Source organism: Sminthopsis crassicaudata, chromosome 2 (assembly GCF_048593235.1).
Source record: "Sminthopsis crassicaudata isolate SCR6 chromosome 2, ASM4859323v1, whole genome shotgun sequence".
Taxonomy (NCBI): Eukaryota; Metazoa; Chordata; class Mammalia; order Dasyuromorphia; family Dasyuridae; genus Sminthopsis; species Sminthopsis crassicaudata.
The window spans coordinates 510547353-510565614 of NC_133618.1; the positions used below are offsets into that span (position 1 = coordinate 510547353).

The window sequence follows — 18262 nt, forward strand, 5'->3', positions numbered from 1 at the left end:
TGTGGTTTCTATCAGTCCAGTGTTATTTTTGAGGCTGATTTAACTAATTGATATTGAGGGAAGAAGGGAGCTCACAAAATCACGTGTATCTTCTCCACCATCTTGGCTCGCCCCCCCCCCCAAAATCTATTCTATCTCAATTTTTAAAAAATGTCTTGTTTTTCCCCCACAACAAAAAGGAAACTTATTTAAGGGAATAGAAATTATAGCTGAGACTATTTGGCTATTACTCAAGAAAATTCTAAAATTACTACCTAAGTTATTTGTAATTATTGCCATCATGTTAGACCTAAAATTGATAATTACTGTGTGTGAGGAGGGTTGAGGTAAAAACCTTATCAGTTCACCTCTAAGAATGAGGTGTGTAACAAGTACTTTCCTGCTTCACAGAGTGGGGAGAAGTAGTAAACAGCACAGCCCATGAAAACACTAAAAATAGTTGGGTTAAACAACAACAAGCTCAGTCCCTTCCTTGGGGTCTTTGTCACACCCCTTAATTTGTAAGCTTGCTGGTTTTCTTTAAATTATCAGGGTAAGCAAGATCATAAGCCCTGAGAAATGAGCCTGTTTAGGATTTAAGGTTCCTAAAAAGAAATATGTTTACTAAGAATCTATAAGCTTGTAAAAAATTGATTTTTTTGTACCAAGATCAGTTTAAACATATAAAACATGTTAAACAAAAATCTCATGTGTATAAGTCCTGGTAAACTTTTAAAATAATTTATCTAGCTCTAAACTGAGATTAGTAGAATTTACTATTAGACATAAAATCTCTTGGGATGGTAACTTTTGAATTTTGAATTTGATTTTCTGATCATTAAGTCAGTAACCCACCATTTGAGAGAAATGCCATAAATTACTCAGAGGAATGCCTTCCTGAATTGTTTGTTAATCACTCCCTGAACCATTGTGTAGTTCTGTGGACATGATTGAATTTTGTACCTAACTTTAGTTATTCCCAAGCCTCTCTATGACTCTATTCAAAGCCCTGACACAATTCCCCTTGAATGGGGCTCTGATCAGGCCAAGGTTTTTAAGACCGTGAAAGCTAAACTCATCTCTTGCTCCAGCCTTAGCCCTACCTAAAGCCTTTCAAACTGTACATTGATAGAAGGTGGGACCAGATCCTAGGGGTCCTAACTCAGTCTCTGGAACCCTATCCCCAACCCCTTGCTTAGTTCTCAAAGAAACTTGGTGTCTTTGGGATGACCCTCCTGCCTTAGAGCCAGCTGCCACAGCCCTTCTAATTGAGGAAGCCTCCAAAGTCACTCTAGGGCAGCCATTGGAAGTTCCAACTTCCCCACTAGGTGCAGAGCATTTTTGCCCTCACAGAGTTTTAGCATTGGTTAAAGGAATGAGTGTGAATATCTATACTGACATGTTTTGCATGCTCATGAGGCTCTATGGAAAGAAAAGGGATTTTTGACAATTAAGGCAAGCTGTCCATGGACCTATAGAGGTTTATGTTTTGTAAAGGACAATAGAAAAGGGATTCACTTCAGGCCAAAAAAAACAGGCTTGCAGATTCAGCTGCCTGTCCTGCTGTCTATTTGCTCTGGACCATGGCACATTTAATTCCTCAGCTTCCTGACTCTTACACCCTTCATATAGCTTGCAAGAAAAAGCCCTTGTCGAAGAAAGAGAATACAACTTTCTCCTTCTGGGTTGTTTCAAACATCTTCAGGCTAGTTTCTAATCCCAGAATCAAGTCAGTGAGAACTTCTTTTTGGCTTGTCCAGCTCTTTGCAGAGTGACAATGGCCCAGCCTTAACTTTTCAAATAATTGTAAAGGTGGCTAAGGCATTTAAGATTACTTATCATCTGCCTGGCAACCTCATTCTTTTGGGAAGGTGGAGAAAATGAATCACATTCTCAAGTGAATCCTTACTAAACTGTGCCTGGAGACCCAAGAGAACTGGGTGAAGAATCTCCCATTAGGCAGGACATAAAAGGTCATTTTTAATACTCCAACTTGAGTCAAACTCTAAGGGTTCCCCAGCTGGACTCATGTTTATAGAATTGAAAGTGTTACTTCTTCCTGTTACTTCTTCTCCTTCAGACATTCCTGAATATTCCTGTGAAATTATAGAGGACCTGAAACTAGTCTTCCACAGGATTTCTGGAAACAAACTAGATAGAGAAATGTCAAATTGTCTGTGTCCTTCTCTCCCTCACTCTGCTTTCTTGTTATTTTTCACTTTTTTCAGGTGTACCTTTAACAATACTCCAAGGATGAGAGTTTTGCTCCTAGTATTTTCTCTCCAGCTCTCTTGGTGTCGGTCTGTGGCCCCTGACAGTGGGGAAATAACTCCTTAGTCTTTAGCCAGGTTAGGGAACTCTGTGGGCAATGGGAAACACTCAGGATTGTTGGGGGGGCCATCAGCATCCTTGAGGAAGCCCACATGTGTGATGTGATGTGTTATTTGCAAAGGCCCCACCCTGGATGTTACCATCTCCATCCTGGATACCACCCCATTTGTACTAGCTACTCCTCCCCCCCAGGGGAATAACTTTAAGCTGATTATCCCCTATTTTTTTTCCAGAAAGAATCTCCTACCCACATATCTCAATATCTATCTGTAGCTGTACCTGTATCTCACAGGTACAGAAATTGTCACTGACCCATAATGGCCATGTTTACATCCCAGGTTTGTGCAACTAATACTGTGAGAGCAAGTGAGGGCAACCCTTCTCACTCTTGCTGCAATTTTACCTCAGAAATCTGCACTAGTTGTGTAGGTATGTCAAGGGCTCACTGTATGGTCTATGGGCCGTCCTTAGAAATAATTGTAGGATATCCATTCCAAAATTATTCTGGCAAACTCCCTCATAATGCTACACCACCTTCTTAAAAGCTTCTTCATAATCTCCTGAGAACTAACATTGGTAGTTTTTGTTACTTCCTTCTGGTAGATTTGCTTCTTCCAGACTCCAAGCTATGAACCTGCAAGAATTTGTTCACTTTGAATATCATCAGCTAACTGATTCTGACACTCAGCACCCCACTGAATGCTGCTGCTGCCATCTTTAAGTTACATGTTTCTTCTATTCAGTCTGGAGCCCACTAGACAGGGACAGCTCTACACCCTTTATCAACATAAAGCAGCTCCAGAAGATGAGATCTGTCTTTTTCTACCAAATGAACTTGAGAGGGGAAATGATGGAATATAGCAATACTTTTAAGGTCCTTTGACTTTGGAGTGCTTCAGTTCTAACAATCTGTCAGTGATTCTAAAGTCTTTTGACTTTGGAATCTGTGACCCCGAGATCCTCTTCCCCCCTCACCCCCCAACCTTGCAGTACTATTGTTCAGGCAATCTGTAGGTGATGGTTGTAAAAGTCTTCTGGCCTAGGAATATTAGACTTTAGGGAAGATATATTAGTGATCCTTAGAAAACTATTGTTTTGAAAATCTTGTTTGTTAATGATTTTAAAGTCTTCTGGCCTTAATATAATCCTAGATCTGCTGGTCAGTGATAACCAAATTCCTGAGACCACTCAACAATTCTACTTCTAGGCTATAAAATTAACATATCAATGACATGAAGAACTAGATAAATGTGTCTCTTTGCTTCTGGTTCTTTGCTAATAATTTTTTTGGAATTTAGCCTGCTTCAATTGGTATTACAATTATAATAAACTTTCCCCCTTGACTTGGATATGAGTTCAAGCCTGAAAATTCTTTTGAGACACCTCATTACACCGGTCTGCAAACCCCATTCTTTTGGGATCCCTTTCCAACCTCAACATCCCCAGGGAAAAGAGATGTATCTTTATTTTTTCCTCTCTGGACAGGTAAGAAATTGAGAATTTAGAAAAAGATTTTGTTGCTGTTGTTTTTATTGATTATGCTGAAATGATCATCTTCATTACAAAGGAAAGTTCACTTGATAGATTAGAGGTATGCTACATACAGAATTAATTTAAATGTAATTAATGGAACTCAAAAGATACTAATAAAACATCAGAAAGTTGAGGTGACTGGACAAACTCTCAGAGACTTGATAAGTCCTTTCCTCTTACTTCACTTTTTGGGGAATGGGGTATGGATCCTTATAGTTTCCCAAACAGACTCAGAACACCTCATTTACAAGGGGAAAATCTGACATTTATAGGAAACTATCCCACTAGAGATTCTTTAATTAAGCAAAACATAGATGAAGGCTGAATCTCTTTGGGGATAGCAGATTATCCATGTGAATTATTCTTTGGAGGATGAAGGTAGGATTCCCATAAGACAAAGATGCGGCTTCCTTAGAATTCCTGTGGGACAGTGAAAAGAACATGATTACAAAATTTATTCATAGGCAGATTTAGGAACAAGTAGTGAATAGTAATGAAAATATTAGTCTACAAAGTAAAGACAGGACAAATGGGATCCAAGTTAGGAATATTTCCATTCTATGACATTCTCCTTCTAGTTACAAATTGAGAAAACAGAGATAAGAAGGACCTACCAGCTTCAGATACATCTAAAATGTGTTCTTTCTTAAGGCCTGCATTTATACAAATCTCCTCGAATTTCTTCTTTATATTATCACTCAGATGTGGAGTACGTCCTGTAAAATAAAAACAAAAATTATAATAACAATAGTTATAAAATCAACAACAATCATTTATATATCACTTTAAGTTTTGTACAACATTTTACATATGAAGCCCCTCTTTATGTTTCTAGAGAAAAAAAAGACTTCAATAAAGCTTATGGCAAGTATAGAGCTTTTGGTTTTGGGATTCCCTTTTATTCCTCATTTGTGGCATACTCTTTTGGAGCAAAAAATTGTTTGGAATGCAGTGAAAACTATCTTAGGTAGTTTTATCTTTAGATGGAGGCAAAAATTGTTTTTAAAAGCACAGATAGTAAGCAAATAAAAGCTAAGACAGTAACTTCTAAGGTTAAGTGATGTCAGTTTATCAGGGAGTAATGATAAAGGGGATATAAGGGGATGAAGAGAAGTGGAGAGGAGATAACTTTTTTAGGTTCCAATAGTGGTAATAGCCATGGAAATAGTAAAGTTATATCTCAACACATAACTCCTTAAACAGGTTCCTGAGAGAAGGCTCAGTTCAAATTATATTTAGTTTGAGAGAATAGTACACTTCACTTGGAAGTGGCTGGTCACTGGCATTTGTAGACATCTGCATCTTCTGGTATCTCTCCCCTCTTCAGAGCTCCCATATTCCTGAACTTGACCCCACCCTTGCTTTTAGTGTAGCTTCAGCCTTACTATTATACTTTAGCTTCTTTTTCTAATGTTCATTTATAGGAAGGGGGCTACACATGTATGATCTCATATAATCTTCAATTAAGATGAGAATGATTGCTGATTCTCTCTTTTGTGATAGTGCAGAGGGGTGTCAGGGGATAGTGGCTGAATGATATATGGAAGAAATCTATACTACTATTTCGGGCAAATCAACTGACAATTTTGGAGTTAGTAGCTTCCATGTAGATTGGTTTAACTATGGAATTTCATATTCAATCATAAAGGAGGACAGATCAGTCAATCAACAAATACATGTATGACAGGCATTTTGCTAGGTGTAGGTAAAATGATTGTCCCAAAGATAGAATATAACATCTTCACATAAATAAATACAAAATATAATATAAATGTATACATACATAAAAACAATGTATTCAAAACACAAAATCTATGCGATATAATTTCACTGGAGGGCAAGAGAACACTAACTGGGGCAGTTATAAATGACCTCTTGAAGTATTTGGTGCTTGAGTTGAGCCTTGAATGGAATTAAGGGCTCCAAGAGATTGAGATGAGAAGGAATAGTAATGTAGGTTTGGGAAAGGTTTTGTGCTAAGCCACAGATATAAGATGTAGATGTCATATTTTGAGAATAGAATAGTATCCAATTTGGATAGAGTACAGAGTATGTGAATGAGTGTATGATATGTTATTAGATCAGAGAGATAGATTTGGGCCAGTTTATGAGACTTCAATGTCAAATAAAGGAGTCTATAATTTCTACTAGAAATAATAGTAAACATTTTTATTGTACTATATTATAGAAATTATTGTTTCAATCTGTTAAATGGAAACTATCATAAAAAAGAATAGAATGATAATAGCTGTGTTTTAAAAAGATCAATTTGGTAGTTTTATGAACAATTAGTTAAAAAAGAAAGAGGTTTATAGGAAGACCAATTCAAATCATAGATTTTTTAATATACAATGTGACAAATTATGAAGGTCTGGATTAAAGTTATTGTGACAAGAGGACAAGAAAAAAAAATGATAGAAATGCTATGAAAGTAGAAATGACAAGCTTCAGCAACTGATTGTATATGTGTGATGAGTAAAAATCAAGTCAATCATGGGACCATCAAGGTAGCTGATGAGTCACTTTTACAAAACTTCTTCAGCCTTCCAATCTCCCTCTCCCTTCCAAAAAAGGAATGATGTGACAGATGTGGAGAGATTACACTAGATTCACACAAGAAGACAGGATTAAGATCAAAGTAAAATCCTTTATGAATTAATCCTTGCCAAATCTAGGCACTGAGCACACGCTCAATGTCTCTCCCTCACTAATACTTGGAGGAATTGTATAAGCAAACTTGGAGGTTTGTATGAAGCCTGTGCTGGGATGCCATACTGCTGGAGAGATCTAACCCAATCCTGAATCTCTCAAACAAAAACATCTCAATCCTACCTTCAAAGCTGAGCTCAAATGTGACTATCTCCATGACACATCAGCTTGTCATAAGTGACTCCTTCCCATTCTGAACTACTTTAGCATTTGTCCATCCCTTTTATCTTGAAGTTTTACATATTGCCTTGTAATATTTTACATACATTTTACCTCCAGTCCAAGATTATAAACCTCATGAGGGATTATTTTTATATTCCCCATTACATATGTATAGGGCAGTGTTGTAGACAGCCGGAAATGTACATATATACAAACATACACACATATACAAATGAATGTATATATATGTGTATGTTTGTTGCCTATATTTTCTCACCACCCATTTTTCCACTCAATTCTCATTTATACACATGTACATATAAATAAGATATGCATATATTTATTTATTGAATGAATAAATAAATAATTTTATCACATGATAAAGTTTCTGATAAATAACTTGTCTCTCTCCCTTGATCCTTATTTAAGTAGTGTGAAAGGATTCTTAAAGAAGATTTTGTGTCATATTGTTCACTAAATCATTCAGCATGCATTTACTAACAATTTATGGTGTGCCAAGCACTAGTAGACTCCGGGGACAAAATGACAAAGAAACAGTCCCATTCCTTCAAAAAGTTTATCTTCTATTAAATAAAGTTCAGAGCTATCTTCAGAAGTAAATGAAACAGTCTGCTGATGGCAGATTTGTTGTCTTGAAAAGCATTTTCCCTGATTTGGGCATTGCACATGACAGCTAGACATATTTTATCCCCAAGTCTATAGGCTTCCTTTCTTTCTTTCTTTACTCTTCCTTTATGAAAAAGAATAAGTGTTGGGGCAGTTATAATATACATACCAAAGAGATGTCCCCAAAGTGTCACTTCCTTATTGTTGTGGTTATACAAGATAAATATGACATATTCATCTTCCTTGAAACTTTTAATGTAGAGATCATTAATTCCTGAATCTATGAAGCAAAGAGAAGTCAATGTCAGAATTTTTAATACAATGACTTGAAGTCTATTAGGAGTTGAATGCTATCAAAGGTTTTTTTCTCAAGGGTTTCTGGAAACCTGAGTCCCATCATAACCTCTGAGACTACATGTAAACTGCCACTCTGTTCACAAACCTTTGTCTTTGCTCCTCCTAAACTCTAGAGATGCACATAATTTTTGTTAGATATGGAAAACTGCTTACTACAGCCACCTCACACAACTAGTTTTCATTTTACTTTCTTCAATCAAGGCTGATGAAACTTCTGCAGGAGGAGTTAAGAGAGTTAAAGCCCCTGATCTCTACTCTGCATAGAATAATCATACAGAAATGAGGGAGAGTGATGAGAGGCTTAAGATGTCTCTCCCTATCCCAAAAGGCAGTGATTTATATTGTCTCTGATTCCTAGACATTTCTTTGCTTATCAATAGGTCCTTTAACTCATTTCAAAGCATAAGGCTGAAATTCATTGAGATGCTCATTTATACTTACATTTCACCTTCATTGGGCTATCTTTCTCAGGTGGATTAGCAGACACAGAAAATTGAATGCATTTTCCATTTTCTCTGAAAATAAACAGTAGTATTTGAATAACATTTAAATACACATAAGAAATTTGACATTTATCCTACAGTCCTTCCATATTTATTTGTTATTTCAATTTTATTTCCCCAAATTTACTGTTTATAATCCTAAGAATAATATTATACACAAAAATTACTCAAAAAGATTAAACTAGATTCACCATTTAAAAAACTGAGTACATTTGTACTACATACTACTTTCAAAATATGTGATCTTTATATGGTGTAAATGATGGCAGTTAACCAATCAAAGCAATCAGTAAGATAGGGCATTTATTCTTCTTTTATTCTGCATAAAGATGTTAACTTTAATTATGGAAAGGTTAAATCATAGCAAATGATTGAGTATGAATTTTAACTTTGCCCCTTATAAACTGTATGACCTTGGGAAAAGTCATTTAATCTCTATGAGTTTCAGTATTCTTATCTGTAATGAGAATGGGAATAGTAATACTGGCCCTACTTATCTCCCTTCATTTCCCATGAGCTACACTTTTAATTCTACTCCAACAATCATCATTCCCCCACTAGTTTGTATTGCCTATTATTGGACCCTTTTCCCTTCCAAGGTGGTCCTATGTTTTCATTAGACCAACCATGGTATGGAAGCTTCAACAGTTACTAGTTCCTGGGCCAGACTAAGTCCAACCTGGCTGAGATAAGGGAACCCAGAGCAGGACCTTAAGTCAGGTTTCCACATTCATCAGTTAACAGGGCAATATTTACCTTTTGAAGAAGACAGCACGCAGGTTACCATTCTCTATAATGAGTTTTTGGACAAAAATCCTCAAGGGACCTCCTTCCTCAATCTTAGCTGTAACATTTGAGGCCAGTGCAACAGTGTACCAGGTTCCTGAGAGCTGTGGAATAAAAACTGGGTAAGATTTGAAGAAAGGAAAGCACACTAGTCATAGGATCATGAGAATCTGGAGCTGGGTGGTACTTTGCTCCAAATCTCACATATTATAGAAAAAGAAACGGAGGCTTCCAAAACAAAACAAAATAGATTCCTACCCCAACTCTGCCTAGTAGGAAAAAATGAGACTAAGTGTTGACAGTTGGAGCTTGTCCTGGCTCTCATATTAACTACCTGCATAGTCTTGGGAATGTTGCCTTATATATGGAAAGTTTTTTAATACATCATTTTTCTCATCTAGTAAATGGAAGTGATAATATTTGTACTGTGTGTTTTGAGGCTGTTCTGAGAATAATGTAAGTTCTACTGTCCTTACTCAATCTTGCCTTTAGAAAGGGCTGGTCAATTCTGTTGCAATTATTTGAGAGCATAGTGAGGATAGGGATTGCCACAGAAACAGGGATATCTATTCTAGGATTTAATAATTTAGTATCCTCCTATTTCACTTATGAGAGATATGGGCTGATCCTGAGTCCCTTGTCTGATTCTAATCACTGCAAGTTCCTGTAGGTTTTTATTCTTCTCTTTTCTGCCTAGGTCTGAGATCACTTCATAAACCATGGTAGAAACAGTCTCAGTATGTGACAGGTAGAAAACCCTAAAGTTACCATTTGAATCCTATTGGTAAAGTAAGTAGATTTAAATGGCACATGACTGAAAGAAAATCTCCAAGCACTATGCTTTGGATTGTTGGACTAACAGGTTATCCTATGGAATCTGACCCAACTTCTATATTTGATCTACTATGTAAAAACCTTTCTTGTTACTTTCTTCTCCCTGACAGCTATTAGTGCCCCATTATCCCAAGTTGCTTTCAATATGTTTATATTGAGCATGGCAAAATGGTTAGAAAGTTAGCGTTAAAGCTCCTCTGGATGACCTGAATAGTCCTCTATCACTTAAAAGGTATGTGGCCTTATGTATAATTTTAAGGCTTAGTGGTCCAGGAATTCTCTAAAATTATAAATGTCAGAGAAGGTAATAACTGAAATTGGTAGACGTTTCTTCATCCAAACAATTCTCTATATCAGTGAAGTCCTGAGTCCCTATATATTTCATATATTTATATAGGTATAGATTATTTTCACTAATAGAATGAATTTTCCTTTAAGGGAAAAAAGGCTATTTCATTTTGTCTATATTTCTAACACCCAAGCACAGTGCCTGACTCATAGTCAATGCTGAACATTAATAGCACTTTTTTGATTGATTGATTGATATAAATTGTCCCAGTGGATTATGCTGGAAAGATAGAGTTGGACTATGTCCCATTTGGGCTATTTGAAAAGATAACATATATAGGTAATAGGTATACATACATATACACATATACATGCACGCAAGCATCACTTTGGACTTTCGAGTTGAATTCCAATATATCAGGCTATACAACTATTAAGAAGGACAGCTTTGAATAAGAAGGTAAATCCTTTCCATCTTGCCTCAAGTCCTATCTTTTTCCTGTTCTCCAAGAAGAGTTTCTGTTTTTCTTGTATGTTACCCCTTAAACTTCTTCCAGACTACTCAGGCAACTTACCTGCATCCACCATTTCTTACTTACATCTGGTTGGTGCTCCTTAGAACAGGTATGGTGAGCATGGAGGCCCCAGACGAGGGCCAGTCCCAGACTCAGCAGCAGAAGCTGCATCATGCCCATATTTGCTTCCGTGCTTTAGTAGCAGCTAGAAATATGAAAATGATTCCAATGAATGCTCTGGGCTTCCAGACTAACTGCTTTTATACTCTTTTATGAGGTCAGGCTTCTGATGAGATAGCCCTAGATGGCCTCCCCCAGATGCACTAAAGGATACTTTATGCAGAGCCTCTAACCAATTCTTATCTACTGACTAAGGATTCCAAGGACACTAGCTACTATGCACTTTTTAACAATGAACATTTTACATTTCGGAGATATTAAGTTTCAAGAATAGTCAGTATTATGTTGAGTAACATGAATTTCCTAAACACCTAAGGAATACAGAACCTTATATATGCTAGGCTTCATAGGAAAAGTGCCCATGACAAAGAAAACAGGGTCACCTCTATGAGGGATATTATAGTATAGTTGTAGAGATTCAACAAACATTTACTAAATACCTATTATATACCAAGTACTATTCTGGGAACTAGACAAGACTAAAAGTTTGCATAGAACTTGATCCCTGTCCTCCTGGAGTTTGCAGTCTAGTAAACAATAATCCATCCTAAGAGCATTTTTCCCTTGTTTTTATGATTTCAGAGGTTGATGGAACTCTCAGTGAGAGAACTTTTTCTTCCATTCATATACTCAATTGCTCTGCAATTTAAGCAACTTATTCAGATTCAGTCAGTTTGTATAAAAAGTAGGGCCCTGGACAAGTCACTTAACCCCAATTGCTTCAGAAAAAAAAAGTAAAACTCAAACCCTGTGCTCCCCAAGTTAACAAGTATAAAACAAAGTCCTCTATGAAATCTAAGGAGAAAGATGAGGATCACAGCAGACTTCCTCGAGGAAATAGCCTTTGTGTTGAACTTTTAAGGAAATTTAGGAATTCAATATGTGAAGATAGGGATGAAGAACATGGCAGGCATAGGAAATCTTGAGGGCAGTGCTACAGATCTGGCAACAGAAGTCAGATTTAGGAAAAAGAATAAAGTACTTTCTTCACCCAAACCAGAAAAAAATCTGATTTACCCAGTGCAAGGTTTATCATCCTCATTCTGTAGCTTAGGAAACTGAAGCTTAGAGAGGGGAGCTGACTCAATAAGGGTCACATGGGAAGTAAGCTTTAGTGCTTGCCCCATTCTCTTGGGGACTAGGGAAAGTCTTTTCTCATCTAATTAGTTAATAAGCATTTATTAAGCATCTATTATGTGCCAGGCCTGTGCTAAGCACTGGGGATCCAAATAAAGACAAAAGATAATCTCTGCATTCACATTGTTTACAGCTCAATGGTAGAAAAAAACATAAAAGTGGAGGAATTAGTGAGTTTGTATGGTGGTCCAAATCTGCTGCTATCAGGCTGGGTGACTATAGGAGATCTTTGAGCCTCAATGTTTTCATCTAGAAAATGAGAGTGATGATCTCTATCTTGCTGGCTTCAAAAGACTGAGTGTAAAATGGCATAATCTTCAAAAAAGATAAATTTCTATGTCAGTCTGGAACGTTATTCCAATAACTCGGTGGAACTGGGACACATCATTTCTATATCTTCGACAACATTTAAATATTGTACTCCCTTGTGTGTGACTATACACTGGAGACTTTGAAGCTTTTCTGTAATGTATATGGCTTGACTGATCACAAGATAAATGTATACATCCCATACAAGATACTACCAGTGCAAAAAGCATGTGCATCTTAAAAATGCCATTTAAAAAAATTATTATAGCTTTTTATTTACAAGATATATGCATGGTAATTTTTCAGCATTGACAATTGCAAAAGTGAGAGTCTCCATCTTCATGAATTTTTTCTTGGACCACATTAGGGTCTGTAATCATGGGAGCATACACATGGATAATGGTCACATAGCACTTTCCTGCAAAGGGTAATCACATTGTCATGAGAATGTCATTCACTCATTTTGGGAGGCATACAAGCTTATTGACTAGATTACTTTTAATTGCAAAACCTATGCCAGCTAGAATAGTGAACTCAGACAAGTCTTTTATCTTCTCTGTAACCTCCAGACACCACTTTAAGATGATAAATGGTCAAGGAATTGCTGAGTTATACTGGCAGAAGGATTTTCATCTCTGGGAGTTCCCTATGCTTTAAATTCAAAGATTAAAAACCAAAAGGAGACTGTCCTTAAAGTGCTTTATTATGCACTAGACTATAAACACCACAAAGGCAATCAAGTTCAAGCATTTCATTTTGACAACTGCCTTAAATTTTGTTCTGCACTGGGAAATGAGTGTAAACTGTGAGCATTTTTTTTCTTCCCAGAATACAATTCTTCCTTTGCAACAACAACAACAAAATTCGGTTCTGCACATGTATATTGTACCTAGAATATACTATAAGATATTTAATATGTATGGGAATGCCTGCCATCTAGGGGAGGGGGTGGAGGGAAGGAGGGGAAAAATTCGGAACAGAAGGGAGTACAAGGGATAATGTTGTAAAAAAAAAATTTATCTATGCATATGTACTGTCAAAAATGTTATAATTATAAAATTAATAAAAAAATTTGTTCTGCAAACCATAGGCACTTAATAAATGTTTATTGAATTTCTGTAACTAGATAGAAAGCTCCCAGATAGTGATGAGAGATTTTTTTTCTTTGGGCACCCTTCCAGCATTGTTAAGAAAAGACTCCATGTATCTTAGGTGTTTTGTAAGTAAGTATTAATTTCCTGACTGCCACAAGAATAAAGAACATAGGAACTGTACTCTACAACCTTAGGATAGACACATAATTTATCCCAAGAAGTTGGGCCAACCTATAGTGACTGAATAAACTATACTTTGAGGAATTAGAAGTTCCTGAGGGCCATATCAAGAATGAAGTATAAAGGCAGCTGACCAGAGAACCCAGAGTATTTATCAGAATCCTCACACATTCAACTGTTGTGAAGCATCAGAGAAAAACCCTGAGAAGATGAAAATGAAAATGCTACTGCTAACTGTGGGACTAGAGACCCTTGATAACAATATGAATAACCCATCAAAAATAAATAACTAAGAAAGGGATACAGATGAGATGGTAGCTTGACAATTTTGGTTCTGCACATATACTAGGATTAGATGCCATATGAATTCTGCCGTGGGATGTTATTTCAGACTGAGTTAGAGAAGAGGGAAAGATAATCCTTCAGGACAAGAAATGATTAGAGTCAGAGAAAAGCATAAGTCTTTCATAAGTACAAAAAAAAAAAGAATTGCTGTTAAGACCCCCAATAGAGATCTTTTTCATCTTCATGAGACGTTTTCATGAAAATGTCTTCAATGTCACATAATAGGCATAGTTATATTTGTAAAAGGTATGTGATATGATATGACTATGAAGAGAGGATTCTATAGGGTGGAAACACTCCAACCTTGATTTCCCTTGTCCTCATTTGGACAATCTTATTTTCCTTTCCTCTAGAATAGTGACAAAAAGGTCTGAGAAAGATTAATGTCTGAGAATCACTGGTATACTGTTTTGTCTCTAAATATCTATGTGAGGAGCATAGATGAGGAAATTTATCCTAACGTGTAATTCTGTTACTTTTAACCAAGGGATTATTGTCTGAGAGTCATATATTGTTAGAAATCAAGAGGAGGGTGTTCTCGTGTTCAGTTGCATAAAGTGAGATAGTTATAGATCAGCTTGGGAAGATCATGCCATTCTTTAAATACTGTTGGACTTCTTAGCAGTGTTTGACCTTTCCTTTCTTAGCCTGACAATTTCTGGTAAAGCAAATACTCAAAGAGAGTGAATGAAAATGATTCACATTCTCTTTCTCCTATAGAACATTTTATTTCTTTCCATTCTCTCTTTCCCTATCTTCCAAAAATTGATGTATATGAGATTAATATGAGGATGTGGGATGATCCAAGGGATGTAGTTTAGAGAAAAGGTTGCGAAGGGATAAAATAGAATAATTGAGATGTAGAGGGGTATCAAGATTAGGAAATGGGGTGAGCATGCAGAAGAGGTTCTGAGATGGGGATCAAAGTGACAATCTGGATTTATAACTTATTGAATTTAATCCAATCTATGAATTAATTTAATTCAAGAAGGATTTTTGTACTTCTCAACCTCCTAAAGATGTTTGTCCCTTTTTCCTAGATTAAAGGCTATAGGAATAAGAAATTTTTATTCTGTTGCTTTTCATTCTTCCCATCAAATTTCATTCTCAATGGACTCCCCTCTCTCCACAAAAATTATTACTAAATCTACCAAAATCTATGCTTTCTGTAGCTACCTTCTCATGAGTTAAAATTACCTTAAGCATGTGATTTTTTTTAACCTTTTTTTTTCCAAGCTCGAACCCACTCTCACTACCTAAGTCATCTTGTGATGTTAAATAATCAGGATTCTTCCACTATTTCACAGGAATTCCTAGGATGAAACATTCTGATGTTTTGGGGAATTGCTTCTATTTCCTTCAACGACATGTTAATATGGATTATGAAAATTTCTGCTGACTTTTTATTCTTTCTTCCAACTTCCTGGGGAATTCTATTTTCTCCCTATTCTGCCTTTTCCCAGGAAGAACTCTTAAAAAATTTTTTTTATTAATTTTAATTAATTTTATAATTATACTTTTTTGACAGTACATATGCATGGGTAATTTTTTTACATTACCCCTCACTTCTGTTCTGAATTTTCCCCTCCTTCCCTCCACCCTCTCCCCTAGATGGTAGGCAATCCCATACATGTTAAATGTGTTATAGTATATCCTAGATACAATATATGTGTGCAGAACCGAATTTCTTGTTGCACAGAAAGAATTGGATTCAGAAGGTAAAGTAACCTGGGAAGAAAGACAGTAGTGCAAACAGTTTACACTCATTTCCCAGTGTTCCTTCTCTGGGTATAGCTGATTCTGTCCATCATTAATCAACTGGAACTGAATTAGATCTTCTCTATGTTGAAGATATCCATTCCATCAAAATACACCTTCATACAATATCATTCTTGAAGTGTATAATGATCTCCTGGTTCTGTTCATTTCACTCAGCTTTATATAGCACCCATCTATCCAATGATTCTTCCTTTCCAACAAAATATAATAACCCCTCCAGGCTAGCCCACAGCTTAGTACTAACAGGACTTTATATTGGTTCCTCAGGGATGTCATTACTCTCAAAGATGCTAAGACATATTCTATGGAACTAGTCACCCAAAAACTAGTTCTCAAGTCTCCAATGGTGCCCTTATCTTTAATAAACAATAGACATAATTAGCTCAAAGCAATGTAATATATTGTTGCAAGCAAATATAAAACATTTTGCTCTAGAAACCTGGATTAAACCCTCTCATAAATGTACACAGCATCATTTGGAAGAGTGGGAATATAATGATGAGACAACTCCTACATTTAGTACTGTAGGGTCCCAATATCCTTTCTCTTCTTGCAGAGTTCTTATACAACTCACTTCAGATTAAAACATCTCTTTCTGGGCATGCTACTCAACTAGTCTCATTTGGGACTGCTCTCCCCTGTAAGTCTGCTCCCAGTTATCAGTGGTCATTTTGCCTTGAATCCAGTTGACTCTCTTCCATGCTGCCAGGGTTCATGCTTTTTAAAGCTGCTTTTTGCTTTGAGCTGTTCAACTTGATTGATTCTTTAATTTGTAGGCCTACCTTTTTAATAGTCACCAGGGACATCACAAATCTTCAGCCAACTAATGCAATCTTAACTTTCACAAGGGCCATTAAAAATAACTTTATGTTTCATTAATGCTTTAATATTTCTCGTCTCTGTCGTCTGCCCCTACTTTCTGTTAACTGAGTGCTGAGGGGAAAGCTGAACCAAGAAGACTACAAAAGAAAAACCATATGCAAAAACATTGTCTCTCCTCTACTTCTTTAGAGGGAAGTGAGAGGGGTACTTTTCTTCTTATCTTCAAAGAAGTCATGGTTTGTCATTAAAAATACAGAATTTGAGTTACTCATAGTGTACTTTTTTATTTGCATTATCAAAAACATTTCTATATTCTTTTTCTAGTTCTTATTTCACTCTGCATTGTTCACACTAGTTTTCCTATTTCCCCCCAATTCTTCATTTTTAAAAATTTTGTATATTATGATGATATTCCATTACATTTCTAAATTACAATTTGTTCAGCCATTCCCTATTTGACTTTATGGCCCCCAAAAGTGATTTTTTGTGAATTTCATTAAATATCTTTGACCCTTCCTTTTCCTTACTCAAATAAAAATTTAATTTAAAATTATCCTTTTCTTACTGTCTCCCTATTAAATATTTAATCTAAGTAACATTGTTTTGTGATGCTTTTTTCCAAGAAGTGGTTATTTCTAGTCCATCTAAGGCTGTAGTCCAAATTCCATTCTTTCTTTAGTGGTCCATATATTTCCTTGCTTCTTTATTGTTAGTATATGCTTTATGAAAGAATAGTGTTTCTGAGGAAAAATATTTGCATCCCCCTCTTCTATCTCATTGCTCTGTTTTTATTATTTTTATTTATAGCTACTTCTACACTTTCATTTTCTTTCTGACGTTTTTGTTTGTTTTTGAGCCTAATCCAGCCCTATCACCCATTCTTGATACTTTTTTCTCAGAGAGTAATTTTCATAGTTTGAAACTTTCTCTTTCTATTGTCATGGTGTTCATAGACATCCTGAAGCCAACCAGGCTTAGCCTTGGATTGGATACAATGAAAGCCTAGCTAATTGCCTGCTTTCTATAAAAAGCAAAACAAAATAACTTTCTAGGTGAAAACTATCCACAAATTTATAAAACTCTTTCTCAGGCATGCAAACATCTTTACATTTATCCAGATTTTCACTGAAGTATTTTTCCCTTCCATGGAATTACATATTGTCATATGGCTTTATAGGAATAGTACCTGTTATAGTTTGATTATGTTGGGGAGTAAAAAAAGTTCAGTTTGAGATAGTTTTAGGAAGAGAGGACACTAGTCACAGTTTATAAAATGAATCAGTCAAGTTATTTGTGCAGACTGTCCTTGACACACAGAAAGAACATAGAATCAGGACAATTAGGATAAATATGAAAAAAAAGTAATTTTATTCTCAGAAAAAATAATTAAATTGGCATAAAAAGGTGAAAATATTGCTGTTTATGCCCTTTTTGTGCCAATTTAATTATTTTAAATGAATTGTTTTATTTTATTTTTTTTTAGTTTGATAGAATTATGTTATCATAAATCTTGAGCCGAGGTTCCTCTATCTCCATTTCTTTAGCAAATACTTAATTTTTTATTCAGTTAATAGGGTATGGGAATGCAGAAGCAGTGAATCCTCCAAAATATTAGAGTTTCAGGACTTCCTCCATATAGCCACCAAATATTGGGGAGTGGGGGTTGGACCCAAAAAATATATTGGAATTTTGGTCCAGTGTCTCAAGATGTTTCAGAAGAATTTGTAGGCTTAAACCATCTCCAAATTTATGGGTAAAGATTTTACTACAGACAGTGGAGTAAATATCAAAA

At 35.9% G+C, this 18262-nt stretch overlaps 1 protein-coding gene across 2 annotated transcripts; it reads right to left on the reverse strand.

Moving 5' to 3' along the window:
- Positions 1–3822: 3822 nt before the first annotated feature.
- On the reverse strand, positions 3823–10872 carry LOC141557845 (trichosurin-like). Of its 2 annotated transcripts, none has more exons than XM_074294130.1 (6): positions 10709–10872; positions 8958–9091; positions 8140–8213; positions 7511–7621; positions 4458–4559; positions 3823–4263 (listed from the first exon to the last, which is right to left on the reverse strand). In XM_074294130.1, exons 1-6 carry the CDS (start codon positions 10802–10804, stop codon positions 4202–4204), a joined length of 579 nt encoding a protein of 192 aa, XP_074150231.1. In that variant the 5' UTR covers positions 10805–10872; the 3' UTR covers positions 3823–4201. The 2 variants fall into 2 exon arrangements, with proteins under 2 accessions (XP_074150231.1, XP_074150230.1); XM_074294129.1 differs by having other exon boundaries at positions 10685–10872.
- Between the last annotated feature and the right edge of the window lie 7390 nt (positions 10873–18262).